The 21,154-nt window shown below is 44.5% G+C and overlaps 1 protein-coding gene across 2 annotated transcripts in view; it reads right to left on the bottom strand.

The window, feature by feature from the left end:
• The window catches only part of TYK2 (tyrosine kinase 2), a 121,723-nt gene that overhangs the window by 2,412 nt on the left and 98,157 nt on the right, over positions 1-21,154 (bottom strand). For both annotated transcript variants that reach the window (XM_082255385.1, XM_082255384.1), the window contains exons 19-25: positions 19,159-19,256; positions 15,203-15,395; positions 11,298-11,416; positions 9,934-10,106; positions 8,260-8,377; positions 8,041-8,151; positions 6,646-6,787 (exon numbers count right to left, since the gene is read on the bottom strand). In XM_082255385.1, coding sequence (XP_082111511.1) covers positions 6,653-6,787; positions 8,041-8,151; positions 8,260-8,377; positions 9,934-10,106; positions 11,298-11,416; positions 15,203-15,395; positions 19,159-19,256 — 947 coding nt within the window. In that variant the 3' untranslated portion in view covers positions 6,646-6,652. The remainder of the gene's footprint in view (positions 1-6,645; positions 6,788-8,040; positions 8,152-8,259; positions 8,378-9,933; positions 10,107-11,297; positions 11,417-15,202; positions 15,396-19,158; positions 19,257-21,154) is intronic.

Here is a 21,154-nt window from a genome sequence, read left to right on the forward strand (position 1 = left end):
CCTGTCGACTGGGGATCGAAGGCATGAAATCAGGGACCCCCTGGTCACCTGGCTCAGCTGGATCTGATTGTCCAGGGAAGTTGGATTCTTGTTCCATTTGAGAAGGATTTCCTTCTGGAGGATCCTCGTGTGGAATAGAGCGAAGGTGACCGCCTCGAAGGATGACACCATCAGTCCCAGAACTCTCATACAGGTCCGAAGGGACGACCATTTGTTGGACAGCAACAGCTGAACCGTGGTCTGGAGGTTTTGGAGTTTTTACGGAGGAAGAAATACCTTGGCAGAGGACGAATCCAACGTCAGGCCCAGACATTCCAGTCTCATTGAAGGACCAGGGACGACTTCTGAGGATTCGGAATCCACCCCAACTCCTCCAGAGTTCTCAAGGTGATCTCCAAATTTGTCACCAGCACTGAGGGAGACTCCGCACGGAGAAGCAGATTGTCCAGGTGACCCAGGACTGATATTCCCCGCTGTCACAACAGCACCAGGACCAGGACTGGAGCCAACACCTTTGTGAAGACCTGAGGAGCAGAGGCGAGACCAAAGGGTAACGCCACAAACTGATAGTGATCCTCTCCCATGGCAAAATGGAGAAACCGTTGGTGACCTGCACATATTGGGATGTGAAGGTAGGCATCTGATGTCTATGGAGGCCAGGAAATCCCCGCTATAGGGAAGCCGCCACCGTGCAAACTGATTCCATATTGAATTTTTGAACTCGCACGAAGCAATTCAGTTCCTTCAGGTCCAGAATTGGACACACCTTGCCCTCCTTCCTAGGGACCGTAAATGGGTTTGAATAAAAGCCCTGAAAATGTTCTGCACACAGAACTGGAACTATTGCTCCCTATTGTACCAGGTCATGAACTACCCCAAAGAGAACCTGCAAGCGATTCGGAGACAGTCACACATTGGAAGGGAAAACCTCACTGGCGGGACGGATCGAAACTCGATCTTATAACCAGACCGTAGGACTTCTTGAAAGCATTTGTCTTGTATCTGGGAGAGCCACAGGTCCGGAAACCGGCAAAGACGTCCCCCCACCCCAGATACGGGCAAGGGCGCACCTTCAGGCTGAAGGGGCCTTGTCGTCGGGTCTGGAAAAACTAGATTTGTTTTTGGCAGACCAGGACCACTTAGACCCACCCGAGGGAGTATTGAAGGGCTTTGCCTTATCGACTCACCCTGAGGGACGAAAAAACTTTTTGTGAGGTGAAAAGGAGGTACTCTTACCCCCTGTGAGACCTTTGATAAGGTCATCCAGGGTAGCCCCAAACAGGCGATCTCCTTGAAAAGTTAGATCAGTCATGGCCTTCTTTGAGGTCTGATCCGCAGGCCAGCACTTTAGCCAAAGTATATGCCAGAGGACCACTGCCGAAACAGACATTCGGCCCAATATGGGAGCAGTATCCAGCGCGGCATCACAAACAAATTGCAGCCCCTGCACCAGCTGGTCCAACAGCCCCTCAAAAGGCAGGAGGAACAGGTTTCCCTTCTAGGTCTCGGTGTAGTAACTTAGCCCATTCAGTCAATGTTTGAAAGACCAGGGCAACCGTAAACACTGGTCTGAGTGCAGGCCCCACCAGGGAGTACATATTGCGAGCTACAGACTCCGTCTTTCTAACCACCGGATCCTTAAAGGACGGGGAATCCTCCACTGGAGACAGGGCGGGAGGTAGTCGGCCCAGCAGGGAGACCCGCATCTGCGGTGGCTGAGTCAGACTCTGAATTCGAAACATCAGATGAGGCAGGGGTAGGTGTAGGGTGTTTTTTAGGACCTCGCCCCTACAAGGCCACCTCCACCCAGGACACAAACGATTCCTGGACCGCCAAAATTGCATCTATGGACAGCTGGGAGCCAGAGGGCCCTGCAGCCTCCCTAAGGGGGTCAGGTGGGGGCACACGTTCCACAGGGTCTATGTTGCACCAGGAGAACCCATCCGCAAAAAATGTAAAAAAATGTTTGTTGTTTTTTTCCCCAAAAACGTCCCACCACGCTACAGCGCCCCCAGGAGGTCAGGCGGCACGCACTGGGGACCCCCAGAACAGAGAGAGAGAGAAAGAGACCCCTCAGACTCACCACCCTACACCAAGACGCACTAGGAGGCCCAGAACGTCTGCACAGCACGTGTCAGCAGCAATCTTGATCCAGAAAGAAAAATCAGAAGATCAGAACCCAGAGTATAGGGAGGGGCTCCACCCACAAAAACGCCTCCAGGAATTCCCACTAAGTGATTCTCTATCAGAAAAATCCACCGGAAAATGGCGCCGGGTGTACCAAGATGGCCACTGCTTCATGCACGTGGGCTACAAGAAAATGGCGGCCCCGCGTGGCCTGCGGAACTACTGAGGACCCTCATGGGGACCCCCCAGCCTCCTGAACGGGATAGATTGAAGGGTGGGCCCTGGAGTGACAGGTAGACACAGTCACCCATGTACCAAAATCCCCAGGAGTGAAGGGAGGGCAGTAGGTGGGGGGTGTGTGACAGGACAGAGGGGAACCCGGGATTGTGAGGGTCCGACCGTCCCAGGGAGGGGCCCGCGTCCACCCCCAAAATCTGCCAGGGGAAAAGCAAGGAACATTTACTCATCATACCGCAACAGGCGGGCGCCATCTCCTGACAGAACCCCCCTCCGCTAAAGTGGGGGGGCTGTTGGTCAAATAGGAATGCTGCGTCTCGGGAATAGACCCGGCCGTATGCGACTTGGCGAGACGTTTAACTCACGGGGCCAGTCCCTGTCCAGTCTGACTATGTCGCGCCTGACCCAGTGCGGAGCTAAGGTCTGCGCGCGCTTCGTTGGCCGGCTGGAGTGACCACTGAATCTCTACTTCCAGCCTGTCGCCCAGACCCAGCATAGTTGCTTGTAGATCGCACAGGAAAAAATCCGGAGAAAAAGCAAAATAAATAAAACGATCTAGAAAAAAAACTTTTCCAGGACCAGAGATCCCAGCAAGGAACTAGGTCCTTACTCCTGAATCCTATAGCGGGAAGAGAGAGGGTGTACCCTCTGGGACTGCACATAGGCGTAGCCAGAACTTTTTTCAGTCTAGTGTCCTACTCCTGTAGGGGGCAGCATAACCCCACTGATATGAAGATCAGAGACTGCATCCGTCAATGAACGTTAGAGAAAAAATGTTTGCTAATAAAGTGTTAACTGGAGTTCAGCTTCAATTTGATAGTCAGGTCCATAAATCTGCTAGTCCATCGAACACTACCCTCCCCCAGATAAACAATGATGTTATCCAAAGGGGTCTTCGTTGTCCCTTTATCCAAAGTGTAGGCACTCTAATACAGAAGATGTGTTACTGGCCAAATCACCAGGTGAAAACGGGGAAAAAACAAAAACGAATGCAGCCACATCTAATGATTGGTAAGCTGCAATATGGTTACATTTTTGGTTTTGAGTTTATTGCCTCTTTAAGTTGTAAAAAAGATGGTCTCAGGACCATCATGTTCAGCAAACATTTGCACAGCATTTTCAGGAATCTTAGAACAGCTTTTTTTCCATGCGCCTACTTTAAAGTGTTACTTCAGCCTACACGTGTTTTTTTTTTTTTTTTAATTTTTAGGTTTGGATAGATTGGAAAGGATTAGAACTCCTGTTTCATTTTTACTGCTATCTGCATCTCAGTTGAAGAGATTTCTCTTCATTACTGTTTTAGGACTTGGAGCTTACACAGAACTGATGACTCCAATTCATCCCCATTTGACATCACTAGGGGCCTGGATAGCCAATCACCAAGCACCAGTGCTGTCACATGGGAGGAAGGGGAGTGAATCATGTGCTCTCCATATTAAAAAGTAACAAGCAAGAAATAAAAGTTTGTATGTGCTGCTTTAGGGGTTAGCATTAAAGTAAACCTCGTTAAAACAAAAAACTGGGCGAAATGTTTTTTTTTTTACTATAGCTCTGCTTTAACTACCTCAATACTGGGCACTTAAACCCCCTTCCTTCCCAGACCAATTTTCAGCTTTTAGTGCTGTTGCAGTTTGAATGACAATTGCGCGGTCATGCAACACTGTACCTAAACCAAATGTATGTAATTTTTTTCCCACAAATAGAGCTTTCTTTTGGTGGTATTTGATCACCGCCAGGTTTTTTCTTTTTTGGTGCACAAATAAAAAAAAACGAAAAGTTTGAAAAAAAAAAAACGTTTTTTTGTTTAGGTTATAAAATTTTGTAAATAGATAAGTTTTTTCCTGCACTGATGAGCACTGATGACGCCGCACAGACAGGCACTGATGAGGAGACACTGATGGGGTGGCACTGATGGGGTGGCACTGATGGGGTGGCACTGATATGCGGCACTGATAGGTAGCACTGATATGCAGCACTGATATGTGGCACTGATAGATAGCACTGATATGCAGCATTGGTGGGCACTGATAGGCAGCGCTGATGGGCACTGATGGGCGGCACTGATGGGTGGCACTGATCGGCACTGATGGGCACTGATAGGCAGCACTGGTGGGCAATAATGGGCACTGGTGGGCGGCACTGATAGATGGCAATAACGGGCACTGGTGGGCAGCACTGATAGATGGCATTGGTGGGCAGCACTGATAGATGGCATTGGTGGGCAGCACTGATAGGGGGCACCACTGGCAGGCTCTCTGAGCCCTGTTTGCCATCCCTGGTGGCCATGGTGGGCATCCCTGGTGGTCATCCCTGGTGGCTCTAGAGGCATCCCCTCCCCCCAGGGCTGCACTGGTAATCAATCATCTGATTACCAGCACAGACCCCCCCTGTGATCAGTGAGTAATTAGAAATACTCACTGATCACCCCGGCTGCAGAATCGATCCTCTGATCTTCTCCTCACTGACAGGATCTGTCAGGAGGAGAAGAGATCGAAGCCGTTACAACGGCTGTATTGACATTACATGACGGCTGTGATTGGTCACAGCCGTCATGTGATCAGGAGGGCCAATCACAGGGCCCTCCTGCCGAGTCTTGTTGCTCTGTGTCCTAGGGACACAGGCACATCGAGATCGCGCCGCTGCGCGTGCCCGCGGCGGCGCGATCTCTCTCCTTCTGAAGGACGTTCCGGAACGTCCATTCAGAAGGACGAGACTCCCACCCGGCCGTATATGTACTATGGCCTGGGTGGGAGGTGGTTAAAAAATGATTTTTCTAAAAGAAGTAAGGTTCCATTAGAGATATTGGACTAGACATCTTGTACACAGACATCCAAACTAACAGAATGGTATTATAGGAATATTCCATTAAAGTAATAATTAATAAATAACCCATATTAAAAAAAAAAAAAAAAAAAAAGAAAATTAATTTGCATTTATTTATTTAAGTTTTTTTCATGGGTGCCACCAAAACACTGCAGCAGCGATCCGTGGATTGTGGGTGCAATGCACAGGCTCTTGCAGACTATTTCAATATTCTCCTGCGCATTGATGTTAACGTCCCAATTCAGAAGAGAACTCCGCAGTAACAGCTGGCTATTGCTATTCAGCCTTGCTGCCCTCTAGGATTGGGGTTGTCCTCAGAACACTGTGGGAAATAGATAAAAACAGAGGGTGCACTGGCCTAGTCCATTACCCTACATAAAATTTATTGAAGATGAAATAAAATGTAACTACTCACAAGTATAGGTAGTATAATCTCTCATCAAGCCACCCACAAGTGGCTAAAATCTCCCAGCTTTGCTAAAGTCTCTAGCCAAAGGAGGACCTCACCAGAGTCCCTGTTGGCTGACGCGTTTCGAAGGATGTCCTTCATTCGAGCCCTACAGTCCTGCAGACTATTCCTCCAGCCCCAGAACCATACTGAGTGACATGCAGTGCTTAATTGAGATCTATGAGTCCCCTCTGCTGTGGTGGTCGCTGTAATCCTCCATTCACAGATACCATGTAAATGGAGGATGCGGCTGTGTGGGAGTAGACAAGCACAGCTACGGCAAATTAAAACATTTGGATTTTTGGTTTACTCGTAGAATACTTTTCTTAGAGTACATCACAGGACACAGAGAACTTCATATTCATGACTACTTTGGGTTTATGATGCCACCTTCAGGTGAATGGACATTGGTATAACCCCTCTCAGCTCTTATTCATCCTTGATGGTTTATGTATGCCACAGCCATGGCAATATCCAAATATACCCTGACAGGGCGCCGAGGCAGACAGACCAGTGTAAGAGAGCCAGCCGAATCTACTAAAGTTCAAGAATGTTAAATGGCAAAATTCATCTGATAACCATGTTCCCTGAAGTGAAGGACACCATCTAAAAGCTGATGCTTAATTGAGCTAAGAAGGGCTTGCCTGGCAAGGTATTCCTTCCATATCCGTGAAGGTGGCATCATAACTCTAGTAGTCCTCTGTGTCCTGTATAGTATGAATAAGAAAAAAAAAAACAAGATGCTGCAGTAAGACAAAAACCTGTAATTGACGTGGGGGTTTGTGGGTGGGGTGCTGCAGATTTTAACTGTTTAAATCCTAAATAAGGCTGTGACATTAAACATGGTCAGAAAGGTGGACTTCGCCTTTAAGAAAATGAAAAGCTGCAGTGATCTGTTGCACTTGGGGACATTAGCATAGAGCATTGGTACTACCCTTTATTTAATTTGTCATTTTTAAATCAGTTCTGGTATAGTAAAGCCTATAGGGCAGATTCCCTGGGATACGTACCATTTCATCAGCACACACTGAACACGGATGGGGCAGGTGTGCTGTATGTGGCACGGAAAGTTTTCAGTATGGGGATAAGATTAGGAAAGGAGGGCCGGAAATTGGCTTCTGTTTCCCAGCAGTTCTTCATCAGTTTGTAAATCTGTTGAGACAAAAAAAAAAGGATTAAAATCTAAGTGATCAATCAGCAAGAATACACACAATTTACAATGAAACAGAGCTAAACAGAATTGGGCTTATGTAAGAATGTGAACATAAGGAAGATACTGACACGTCCTACCAAATCCCTGCAGATACTGGTCTAAAAGTGTACACTGCACCAAACAGCTCAATTTAGACTTCACAACTGGGTGGGCCTAGGAGGTGGCCTTAATGGTAACCAAGGCCGCCACCGGGCCTCTCGTAGGGGGCTTGGGCACACAGGGGGATCGGTGAAGTGGAACAGGAGGACATCTATAGAACAATGCATTGTGTCTGTATCTCTCCCTCCATCAGCTGAAAGCCGGTTTCTCCCTCTCTCCCTCCCGCCGGCTTTCAGCTGCTGGAGGGAAAGACACAGACACAGTGCATTTCTGTAATTATCCTCCCATCCCGCCACACTGATCCCCTTTCCCTGGGCTGCCCACATCGGATTCCCCTGTGTTATTTGGCGATTTATGGTATTGTTGTTTGTATGTCATACCTTTGCTCTCACCTTTATATTTGGTTTTAGGTTTCACCATTTTACTAGGTTTTGGAAAAAAACATACTGATTTTCTGATTTTATATTTCTTTCACCTTTTTGTACTGTTGTCACCTGATCGGCTATTGCCTTCAAAGTCCCCCTGGGGCCCCCTCTTTTGGTTAATTTGTATAACGTTAGAACAGCATTAATGGAATTTTCCCACGAGACGGGGGGGGGGGGGTTTGTTCATTTCATTTCAAAATAATCTCTCTCTTGGCAGAATACAAGAAATTTAAAGCTTCGTACATCTGGGTCGCTGGTCACCATTAGAGATTCCCGACAACGCCAAAGCGAGGGAGATTGGGAGAGTAAGTTCCAGACGGAAGTTAATCAAACCTCCATTCAAAACCAAGCCACCCTGGGCAGCTCCAAAACATAGAAATAAGTACCAACATCCATCCCAGAACGGGGGCAGTCTGGAGACCTCTGGGGGAATATTCTATGAAGGCCCTGTGATTTCTAATGGCAGCCTTGTTGCTAACTGCCATGTTCGAACTGCTGCTGTCTATTTATTTGGCTTCTCTTGATTGGAACCTCTTGAATTAGTGTTCCACACAATTCTTTTTTATTGAACGCTGTGCGCAGCTACCCGTGATTGTTCACAGACGCTAAAGACTATTATACACCAAATGGATGATCATGTGCTAGGATGGTGGGATTTTTGGTTTTACCTCCATAGGGCAGTCACTTGGGCATGGCAACCTTTGACCTCGATCCAGCAGATCAATCAGTCGAACCACTGTCATCTGTCCCTGAGTGACGCCAATCATCTCTATGAATTTCTAGGATAGAGAATAGAAGAGAAGAAAATGTAAGCAGGCATCAATGACAACCATGGCACGAGATGGTAAGGAAGAACAGGTAAAGGTGAAGTGATGAGGTGTACTCACAGCCGGGGGGCTAAGATAAGAGTCACAGCGAGTCAGAAGTTCATACAGAGTCACCCCAAATGACCAGACATCCGAGGCATAGAAGAATTTACATTCTTTAAGACATTCAGTGGCGTACCTGGAGGAATAAAGACAGATATCTTATGTAAAAGTACCAACAACATGATGGATGGAGTGACTTCAGCATGGCCTTGTGACCAACCTCACAGCTTTCTTGTTAATTACAGCTCACACTTTTTCTTTGTAGCGGAGGCTGGCTACAACATACCAAACTGCACACCTAAATACCTAAGTGACGCCAATCTTTTGAATGAAATAGTGTGCTAATTTTTAGGTTCCTGCTTTTGTAAGTGTATGTTATACTAAAAAAAGAAAAATGATTTTGCTTGTAAAACAGCTCCTCTATATGTATCTGTGTATTTTTTGCCTACCGGGCACTTTCAACCCCAGGACAAATTTTATGCTTTTTATTTCACACAAATAGAGCTTTCTTTTGGTGGTATTTAATCACCACTGGAGTTTTTATTTTTTGCTAACCAAACGAAAAAAAAAATAAATAAAAATAAACTTTTTTTAGCTTCAGTTTTAAAATTTAGCAAATCCGTAATCTTTCTTTTTCACTTATGTGTACTGAGGAGGCTGCAGTAACAGGCACGGATATGCAGCACTGATAGGGCTGCACTGATAATCAGGGCACAGATTATCTGTGTACATGTCCCCTGTGACACTGGCCAGTTAACGGCTCTGCTTTCCTCACACTGTGACAGTGCGTGGGGAAAGCACCGTCGATAACTGGCAAGTGTGTTTACATTGTGATCCACTGTGATTGGACACAGCTGATCACAAGGTAAAGGGCAGCTTTGATTGGCCCTTTACCCTGATCTTCAAAAGATACAGCGATCACAGAGCGCAACGGATGTGTGCCCCAGGGGGCATGGTTTCCGGGAGGACGTCCGTGGACACCCTCCCAGGACAACAGAGCCTTCCTTACCAGAGAATTTCCTTACTGCGCTATAGCTGAAAGACGGCTACAGTGTGGTAAAGAAATGGTGAAACTATCTACAAACATAGAACACTTGTCTGACCTGGTAGCTCAAAAATCTACAGTTCTTCCCTAAATAACCTTTCCCAAGTCTACTACATTTGAAGGATTAGACAACCGAGACTGATTTTCAAAGCCAATCAGAATGGTTTTCCTCCAGATACCACCAGTGCCCACAGGGCTTTTTATCCACTTTCTATAGGCACAAAAATGCAAAAATCGCATGTTTGCATAACATTCTCTTCTAGAAGGGCTTGTGTGGCTGGACTGAGAACATGGCTGGCTGTTGTGCGAGGTCTGTAGTTCTCTATAACATTACTGGCAAACAACCTCAAACACATTCCACTTGCATTGCAGTCAATGGGGAGGGATTTACTTAAACTGGAGAGTTTAAAATCTAGTGCAGTTCTGCGTAGAAACCAATCCGCTTCCAGTTTTTTTTTTGTCAAAGCCTAATTTAACATGAAAAGGATTCTAAAATTAATCTAAAAAGTGGATTGGCTATCATGTACAGTTGCACCACATTCTGAGTGCAACAGTTTTAGTAACCTTTCCCCAATGCTTCTGTCTTTCAATACTGCCCACATCGCTAAACAAGAACTCTGCATTGGGTAATAGGAGGAGATCCTTACCAGAACACAGGGCTGTCACCATCCTCCCTTACTCTGTAATATTCATGGCCTTCAGGCACCGCTTTGGCCAGTCCGAAGTCACCAATCTTCACCACATTCTCATTCTCCACCAAAACATTTCGTGCTGCAAGATCGCGGTGTATGTAATGCTGGGAGTGGAGGTAAGCCATCCCCTGTGACACACAAACAGAAATTTATATTTAGCAGGCTCCTGCGCTAATGAGCTAAACCTGCATCAGAAAAAAATATTCCAATGATTGTGCTGCTGCTTAAAAACAAACAATATACCAAAAAAGTGAAAAATTAAAATAATCCCACCTAGCAGCGCTCAACTCAGAAAAGTGCACACAATACATGTGAACAAAATAAACAATTCAATCAATATATGTGTTCAAATAATCACTGAAAATCCAATCCAAAAATTGAACAATGAATCAAGTGAAAAAAATAAGTGAAAAAATTCCACTGAAACACACATGAATAAATCAATGTATAACAAAAAGTCCAATAATAGGAAAACTAAAAGTCCAATAGTAGGAGAATAGTGATATGTGATGATCCAGTGAGATTCCAGTGTAAGCTGAACAGAAACACACAGGGACGTGGCCATACGACGTGCCTGGTGATTTATCGGGTGAGCGGTGGTGTCTCATCAGAGAGTCCTGGACCCGAACACTGGTACATCACGCGTCCAGAGCAAGTGAGCACCCTGATCCCCACTCTTGATTATGATGTGCTTTGCATATTTATATCCCATGTACGTGCATATTAGTGGATTTTAAATGGAATAAACTAGTTCATTTGTTTTGTACTAGTTGGCTCTCTTCTTTCTTTTATGGTTTATGTGGAGCGGCATCTTGAGAATCGCCAAGGATCCATTATTCCTTATATCCTGTGCAGTGGTGCATATTCCAAAGCGTGATCAGCCCTATCCATGAGAGTGGAGGGCAAAAAGCGGGGGTGAGTGGAGCACAAAGGTGGCGGACACTTTGTTGGTGTGTTTCTGTTAAGCTTACGCTGGGATCTCACTGGATCATCACATATCACTATTCTCCTACTATTGGACTTTTAGTTATACATTGATTTATTCATGTGTGTTTCACTGGAATTTTTTCACTGATTTTTTTTCACTTGATTGTTCAATTCATTTTGGGATTGGATTTTCAGTGATTATTTGAACACATATATTGATTCAATTGTTTGTTTATTTTGTTCACATATATTGTGTGCACTTTTCTGAGTTGAGCGCTGCTAGGTGGGATTATTTTTATTTTTCACTTTTTTGGTACACAAACAGAAATGTATCATCATAATGGTAACTGAGTCACATGATGTCTATAGAACATGATGGAGCAAGAGCTCACCTCACAGATCTGCTGAGCAAAGAGTAATATTTGAGCCAGGCTCACGTTGTGTTTGGGTAGGTAATCCCGCAGACTCCCCAGAGGGACATACTCCATTATCAGCTGGACAATCTTATCTCCTGCAAACAAAAACCACAATCATTTCAGTACTATAGCATTCAAAAAGGTTTCTCTGGCTGTTGCCGCATTCACCTGGATTCTACAAAAAAATAAATAAATACATTTATCTGGGTAGATCTAATCCTGCCTTGCAAGATATCCGGAAATTAAACTGAAAATATACAGTGCCTTGCGAATGAATTCGCCCCCCTTGAACTTTGGGACCTTTTGCCACATTTCAGGCTTCAAACATAAAGATATAAAACTGTAATTTTTTGTGAAGAATCAACAACAAGTGGGACACAATCATGAAGTGGAACGAAATTTATTGGATATTTCAAACTTTTTTAACAAATTAAAAACTGAAAAATTGGGCGTGCAAAATTATTCAGCCCCTTTACTTTCAGTGCAGCAAACTCTCTCCAGAAGTTCAGTGAGGATCTCTGAATGATCCAATGTTGACCTAAATGGCTAATGATGATAAATAGAATCCACCTGTGTGTAATCAAGTCTCCGTATAAATGCACCTGCACTGTGATAGTCTCAGAGGTCCGTTTAAAGCGCAGAGAGCATCATGAAGAACAAGGAACACACCAGGCAGGTCTGAGATACTGTTGTGGAGAAGTTTAAAGCCGGATTTGGATACAAAAAGATTTCCCAAGCTTTAAACATCCCAAGGAGCACTGTGATCAGAGATGCAGCCAAGAGGCCCATGATCACTCTGGATGAACTGCAGAGATCTAAAGCTGAGGTGGGAGACTCTGTCCATAGGACAACAATCAGTCGTATACTGCACAAATCTGACCTTTATGGAAGAGTGGCAAGAAGAAAGACATTTCTTAAAGAGATCCATAAAAAGTGTCGTTTAAAGCTTGCCACAAGCCACCTGGGAGACACACCAAACATGTGGAAGAAGGTGCTCTGGTCAGAGGAAACCAAAATCAAACTTTTTGGCAACAATGCAAAACGTTATGTTTGGCGTAAAAGCAACACAGCTCATCACCCTGAACACACCATCCCCACTGTCAAACATGGTGGTGGCAGCATCATGGTTTGGGCCTGCTTTTCTTCAGCAGGGACAGGGAAGATGGTTAAAATTGATGGGAAGATGGATGGAGCCAAATACAGGACCATTCTGGAAGAAAACCTGATGAAGTCTGCAAAAGACCTGAGACTGGGACGGAGATTTGTCTTCCAACAAGACCATGATCCAAAACATAAAGCAAAATCTACAATGGAATGGTTCACAAATAAACATATCCAGGTGTTAGAATGACCAAGTCAAAGTCCAGACCTGAATCCAATTGAGAATCTGTGGAAAGAACTGAAAACTGCTGTTCTCAAACGCTCTCCATCCAACCTCACTGAGCTCGAGCTGTTTTGCAAGGAGGAATGGGCAAAAATTTCAGTCTCTCGATGTGCAAAACTGATACTTACCCCAAGCGACTTACAGCTGTAATCGCAACAAAATATGGCGCTACAAAGTATTAACTTAAGGGGGCTGAATAATTTTGCACACCCAATTTTTCAGGTTTTTTTTGTTAAAAAAGTTTGAAATATCCAATAAAATTTGTTCCACTTCATGATTGTGTCCCACTTGTTAATTCTTCACAAAAAATTACAGTTTTATATCTTTATGTTTGAAGCCTGAAATGTGGCAAAAGGTTGCAAAGTTCAAGTGGGCCAAATACTTTCGCAAGGCACTGTACAATGTCCATATATGCTTGGATCATCTACTTACTAGGTCAAAACATTCATAATTTGGTCCGCAAATAACCATGGAGCATGTTTTGTGCTAACTCAATCGATTACTATTTTTGCATTAAAAGCACTCAACAGTCATATCATTCCCTCAGAATGCTGAATGACTTCTGTGGCTGCAGCTTCAGTAGTTAGCAGGTTCCTAGCTTAAAGCGACCCTGTCAGGTTCTTCAAAAATGGAACTGAAAGCTTTACAAAGCGCTACAAAAGAAGTAGTAGTGGTATACTTACCTCTCCGGTGGCCTGTGTCTCTCACCTCTTCTCTGTTTCGGACCATTCAGCCACAGTCAGTCCATCTCTTCGGGAATTTGACACTTCCAGGAGTGTCGAATGACTGAGTTGCCCTGCTATGATCTGTGGATTCTTCCTTCAGTACCCCTACATTACTGCGGAGTGCCAAAGTGACACAGGGGTCAGAACCAAAGCTTGCTTAGGGGGACAAAGGCATCAAACACTCCTGGAAGTTGAAAATGGAAGACATGGACAGAGACTTCAGCGCTGAAATAGAAGAAAGTTGGGGACATGGTCTGCCAGAGAAGTAATTATACTACTACTTCCACTGCAGGGATCATTCAACATTTTTAGGAATCTCACAGGGTTGCCTTGAGTTGCCAAGGGCATATTATATTGCTCCACTCTACTTGACAAACTTTTTTTTACTACATGAAATTGCAAAGATACCAAACTGTTTTTCTGTATTGCTTAAACTACCCTGGTTCTTCATACTGCCCGTCATGTCACCTAGGTCACCTCTGCTATGGAAATCTTATGCTAATCAACATAAGCAACCAAATTTGAGGCTCAGTGCTATTAATGTGGGTTGGATGAATATAAAATTCAGTCATACTGACTGTAGTAGATCTATGCTTGGAATTAGGCTTTAAAGTGGTACTAAACCAGTAACAGTAAAATCAGTCTGTATATGCAAGTAAAGCATACTGAATATACTCACTGTGGAACCTGAAGGGTTAAACCTCTGCACTGCATAAACAAAAAAGTTGTTTGTTCCTGTCTTCTCTGATCCTCCCCTTCTTCCACTGTCCCCAATCCAACTTCTAAAAAGACAGCCTTGCAGCTCTGCACATGCTCAGTTTGGTGTGTATTGCTAGGACGTTTTTTTTTTTTCTTGGGAAGGTGCATGTGATCAGTTCAAGGCCAATCAGCACTGTGCAGACAGAGGGTCAGGGGTCCTGCTGCCTCATGGGACAGCCAAAGTAGAATAAAAAACTCCTCCTACAAGCTTTAACCAGACACTGATTGAAGTCATAAGACTTCTATATACTTCTGATGAGAAAAAGTATTTAGCAGTTTATATTTACTAAAATGATTGAATTTCCATGTTCTGTGTACTGTGGGAGACCAGATAGATATAGTGAATGGAGGCTCCTGGGTTTAGTAACACTTTAGGGCACAGGTGTCAAACACAAGGCCCGCGGGCCAAATGCGCCCCCCCCCCCCCCCAGGCCATTTCATGTGGCCCTTGCAGCTGTAGGACCCTCCTAGTCTCTGCCCCCACCTTGTCTCTGTAGTCGGCAGCAGAGAGGACAGAACTCCTTTGCCAGATCCTGCACTCCTCTGTGCAGCTGGAGAAAAGCTCATCTTTGCCCATCTACCCCCCTTCTCAGCAGTCCACTGCAGAGAGGAAGGCAGAACTCCTCCTACAGATCCTGCACCTCTCTGTGCAGCCGCAACACCACCTTGCCCCTGCCTCCCCTGGTCTCAACATTTAGCAGACTCTGGAAGCTGACTCCAGCTGTCCTCTGGTTCCTTTCCAGACCCTGCACTTCCCAGATCCATGCGCACCTTCTTCCTGGCAGCACCACAAGATAAGGGGGTGCATTGTGATGTAAGGAAGGGTGGGTGACTCTTGACTTCTGATGGGGGGGGGCTCTTGACATCTCATGTAAGGGTGTGAGGTGCTCTGGACATCTAATCTTACAAATATAACCGGCCCTCTGAGGGCAACCATAATGCTGATGCGGCCCGCGATGAAATTGAGTTGGACACCACTGCTTTAGGGCAATGAATAGAAAGCTGTAAAATACCTTGCTCACTGCAGCATCCCTTGTACTTGACAATGTTTTCATGATAAAGCGTCTTCAGAATCCTAATTTCTCCTTTCCAGCTGGTCTCCAGCTGCTGACTGCAGCCTGACTTGAGCGATTTCACAGCCACCATCTCCCCTGTCCCATCGTTATTCGGATCATAGCAATACAGGCTTACTTTCCCAAAGTGTCCCTGCACAGGGTTAAAAAACAAAACAAAAAACAAACAATCACTAACAAATATTCTGAAAGAAATATTTAGAAGAATTCAGCTTTTTCATGGTACCATATTTGCGCTGAATTCTTCATTTTGTTGACCAGATCTCATTTTCTATATATTAAAAAAAAAAAAAAAAAGGAGGATTTTTAACTTATCTGTAAATTCCATATCTTGAGTACAGTACAGGACACAGGCAGAATGTTTATAAACCATGGGTTAAAGGCATATACCTTCAGGTCAGTGGACAGAGGCGAAGGTTTAGAAGACACGTCACCTGGGTACCTCACTCTCAGTGCCGGTTCACACTCTTGCGGCTGCGGCGATCGCATGTAATATCGGAGCGTACTGCTCCTTAATTACATGCGATCGGCTGTGCAGTGCGAATTCAGCCATACACTTTGTATGGCTAAATTCGCACTGAACCCGCACCAAAGTCGCACATGACCCTTTTTTTTCAGCGGCATCGGGATCGGATCGCACACTGGTTCAGACTTGTGCGATCCGATCCTGTGCGAACTGTAAAGATCGCACTGCGATATGCGATCAAACTGGGGGTGTCGTTAACATTTCATTGACACCCCCAGCGTATCGCATATGGCAGTGTGAACTGCCAGATGTGCGTTTGCGATGCGGGAACAGGCTGCGAATTCACAGCCTTCCCGCATGGCATAAGTGTGACCCGGCACTCAGTCCTCAGTTTTGTAGCAAGCAATGCAGAGTAACAAGGAGAGTTTAGGGAGGGTGGTCTGTCCCCTATGCTGTACTCCAGATAGAGAATTTACAGGCAAGTCAAAAGTCCTCTGATCCTAATTTACAGTACAGGACACCGGCAGAATATTCATATACCATGGGACTCCCCAAGCAATGAATAGAAAGGTTGGGTAACAATGAGGCAAACAAAAATACCAACAGGTCCGGCAACTAGGGTCAGGAGAACCAACCTTGGAGATCCACTGTGAGAACTTTGCAGCCAAAAGCTGCATCAGCAAAAGATTGAAAGTCCATCTGGGAGAACATTTAAAAAAACATTAACAGGTGGTGGCCTTATACAACTGGGCTAGAGACGGCCCACTGATCTGATGGAATGGGTGCGTAAAAGCGCAGAACTTTTCTATTTGAGAATGTAAGCTCATAGAGTCAGATTTTGTATCGATCGTGCAATGGTATAAGAGCTTTTTTATATGTATAAATGTTTAGACTTCATCTGTCACAGTAGCCATACCCCTGAAGGGGTCTTCAGGGACTGGATTCCAAAGCCATGGACCACAGCTGTGAATCTGTATAGCACCCTGCAGGTAATTCAAAGCGTTGTACCAAATGCCAAGGTGAGCACCCACACAGGAAGGAGTGCCCAAAACAAAATGACAGGTCTTCTTCCCCCAGATCGTGGGATCGGGGTAAGGCTCCGGAAGGTTTTTACATTCAATATTTTTATAACTCAAATTTAGATTTGCAATCCAAAGAAGAACATCAAAGATCTAGGAAAACATTGAGAAGCTGCAATGTGTAAAATAGAGATGTATAAGAATCCCGAAAAATATAGTCATTTAACAGCATCATTTATCTATCAATATGCTACAAGACATCTGAAAAAAGAGAAAAGATGTACAATAATAATAATAATAATAATAATAATAAATGTTTTTCAGATTCATAAGCTATTCAACCCAATAAAACTTTACAGAGAATGAGAGAAGAAAGAAAAACGAGCAAAGTAGCAAAGAGAAAAAACAAAAAGAAGCAAAGGACTGGAAAAATGTTGGACCTGGAGATCTTGAGCAATATTCAACAGGGTTCCATATTAGGCAGATAACTAAATTGGGTCAGCTCCCAAGGTTTTACAGGGGTTGTGCTAGTTCGCATACACCCTTGCTATGCTGGCATTAGAAGACAGTTTGTGTTTGACTGGGAAATTGAAATATAAAGTTAAAAAAAAAAAATAAACTAGTTAAAGTGATTGTAAAGTCTCGTGTTTGTTTTTTCAATAAAATTAACAAACATGTTATACTTACCTATTCTGTGCAGTTGGTTTTGCACAGAGCAGTCTGGATCCTCCTCTTCTCGGGTCCCTCTTCTGTGCTCCTGGACCCATCCTCCCTTTGCGTGCCCCCCACAGCAAGCAGCTTGCTATGGGGGCACCAAAGCTGAGTCACAGCTCCGTGTATCCATTCAGACACACAGCTGCAGTTCTGCCCCATTCTCCCTCTCTCCTCATTGGTTAAATTACTTTGATTGACAACAGCAGGAGCCAATGGTGCCACTGCTGTATCTTAGCCAATGAGGAGGGGAGTCCCAGACGGCTGAGACAATCGCTGGGTAGAAGGGGGGCTCAGGTAACCAATAGGGGAGGCTGAAAGGGGCTGCTACACACAGAAGTTTTTGTTATCTTAATGCATAAAATGCATTAGAATAAAAAAACCTTCTGACTTTACAACCTTCTTTAAGCTAAAGGTGATTTTCTCCATCACCATGAGACATCAGCACATAACTGAGGACTCATTGAGAGGGGTAGGGGTATAGAGGAGGGACCAATCACCTGAAGGTACACACCTATAACCCATGGTGTATGAATTTTCCGCCTGTGTGCAGAATGTGCAAATTAAAGCTTTGAAAGGCAAAGTGGGCAGAGGTTCCATATGAACAGCATTTGGCATGGCTCATTTGGTTCCAAGATATCCCCTAGGTGGCAATTTCAGTTGTACAGGTACAGAATAGGAAAACTTGTCAAACCTTAAAATAGAATTCTGGGATATACCCGACTAGTCTTAAAAAGGCCCCCCCCCCCCCGACTCGTAACACCTATACTAAGATCGATCTGCATTCTTAACCATTGTTAGGCCACTCTGGGCCCGTCACATGATCTGGCTCCTCTGTGTCAGCTGGCAGCAGTTTCAGGGGAGAGGAGGAAACGCCGACAAAAGATGGGCCATAGTAAGCCTATGGGTGATGTCACAGTCCCAGGCATTCCAGCCGTTGTAAAAGTGCTCTCTCCTCTTCCCTGCAGCGGATGCAGGCTGACACAGGAAAGACCACGTGAATGACCTGGAGCAACTTTAAAATAGGTTAGTATACAGATCTTTGTTAAGCTCGCCATACATGGAACAAAGTTTGACTGGTTCAGCAGGGACTGCCCAAATTTTGATCCATGTATGGCCGTTATGGTTGAACAAAAGCTGATCTACAGATCGGGCTATAAACTGTAACTCTGATCAGTGTTTTCTGACAGTGGGAATATCTCCTCGCTGTCAGAATGCAAAGACACAGCAGGGAGGATTTCGCCATCCACCTTGAATGTGGAAATGGGAGAATTGAGTGTTTTTTTTTTTCCAACCCGCTGGTTGAACTAAAATAGCTGATGAATGCATGGCCAGATTTACACAGGTTAGATGAAATAGGTGTTAGGAGGGGGGCATTTTTTTGATTAGTTAGATATAGCCTGGAAATAAACCTTAAGGATGATTCACTGAAACCTTCACTGAAAAGCATTAACAGTACTCTTCACTGGAAACACCAAAACCCAGATTAGAGGGTTGTCCATATACAGCATTTTTAGTTATATAGTGTAGCTATGATGTCTGATATGGTCAGTATGATAACTAAGGCTAACTGGTATATTGAGGTAGGGAGGAAGGATGGCCCATTCAGCTAATCTAGGGGGCAGAAATATACATTGAGGGCCGATTAGAATGCAGGAAGGTGTGAGGACAGAGAGAATGAAGGAGCCAAAACACAATACCTCTCCCAACTCCCGAATCTTTTTTAGGTATCTCTTCTGGAACACTGTGGGGTCTGCGATAGAGATATCGGGGTTGATGGAGGTGATGTCAGACAGATCTAAGGGTGACATAAAAACACAGTTATAAATTAGAAGACATACAGTGGTGAAAATATTTCATACTTTGCTTCTCCCCTCACACCTCCATTACAGACTCAAGCAAGAAATCCCTCACTGAATGCACATACCCAAATAGAAAAAAAAGATATACATTTTCCTTCTCTCTTTGCCTGGACATAATGAGGTTAATTTACTAAACCTGGAGAGTGCAACATTTGGTGCAGCTGTGCATGGTAGCCAATCAGCTTCTAACTTCAGATTGTTCAATTAGGCTTTGACAAAAAAAAACCTGGAAGATGATTGGTTTCTATGCAGAGCTGCACCAGATTTTGCACTCTCCAGTTTTAGTAAATCTCCCCCACTGTCTCAGTTCCAATGAACATTTATTATTCCCAATGCGCTTGGAAACCATGAACAACAAAACCATACAAAAATCTGATTATTATATAGTATTTATATAGCGGCAACAGTTTACAGCCACAGTATATGATCAGAGCAGAAGACATCAAAAATGGTGTAGGAAGTAAAGAAAATACCTAGTACAGCCAAGTATAGAGGAGCATGACCAGCTCACTTACCCTCATGTGACAATACTGGTGTTTGGCCCAGTACCATCAGATGGGGCCTACTAGAGCAACTCAGAAGTTATACAGGTTTTTTTACTCGCTCTTGGTTGCTGAACAGAGCAGTGGAGAGCTAAAAATGGAGAGTATGCAGAACTTGGGAAGGTTTGCATTAAGTCAGCTGAGAGATCTTGGACTTTCAGTAAAGAGTTAAAGCGGTAGTATATCGCTTTTTGCCAATTTTAACTACAGGTAAGCCTATAATAAGGCTTACCTGTAGGTACAATATCTCCTAAACTGGCACGGTTTAGGAGATGTTTGCACTGCATGCAGCCGCTCACGCGAGCGCCACATGCGCTCTGAAGGTCCGGTGGACCTTCAGCTTTCCTTGCCGGGAGCTTGCCGGAAAAAAAACGTCATCGCGCCTCCGGCCAATCACAGCGCCGGAGCCGCCGAACCCGGAAGAGACGCCGAGGGATCAGGTCAGCTCCCACAGCGGTATCCGGGGGTCCGTGTCGGGGCTTCGTTCTAAGGTAAGTAATTCATAATGAGCTAATATGCGATGCATACTAGCTCATTATGCCTTTGTCTAGCAGGTTTTTTTTAAGTTTACAACCACTTTAAGCAAGCTTCTACCTATGCAAAGGCTCAGTCTGGCAATTTGCCTTTTCCGCATACCAGGAAATTATTTTTTTATTTAGGGCGCTCAGAGCAAGAGACCATATACAAGGTTTTTCACCCTTTCTAGCCAACCTGTACATGGGTTGGTGGGAGAGGGTCCACATTTTTGGGAAAGTGAACCCCTTTTGATCGACCGTCAAATTCTACTGTAGTTTTATTGATGATCTTTTGTTGATCTGCTCCTGTGCTGTCGGTACTTTGGAGGATTTTTACATTATTTGAATAATAACCAATTAAACGCAAAATTTACCGGAGACCTGAGCAGTGAATCAATTGCATTTTTAGAGGTTGTGCTCTAGGATGATCAGATTGTGTCAAATCTCTATTGAAAGAAAGCCTCTCTCTGGCAATACTCTTCTCCGTGCTGATTCCGGACACCTGAGACATGTTACCCGAGGTATACCGGTGGGCATAGGTGTGCGTAGTAGTCATTGACCGATATTGTTTTTTTAATGCCAATACCGATATTTTGGTCATCGGATATTGGTATCAGCCGAGATATTTTCGGACATGTAAAAAAAAAAAAATCTCTAACCCCTCCTCAGCACTGAAAAGCATTCAAAACGCCAAGTTTGGCTGTTTTGAATGCTGTCAGTTTTTTTAATTTAGCACCGAGTACCCGGAAGTGATGTCATGACATCACTTCCGGGTTT

This window comes from Pelophylax lessonae (genome assembly GCF_965119305.1).
Source record: "Pelophylax lessonae genome assembly, chromosome: 4".
In the NCBI taxonomy this organism is placed as follows: Eukaryota; Metazoa; Chordata; class Amphibia; order Anura; family Ranidae; genus Pelophylax; species Pelophylax lessonae.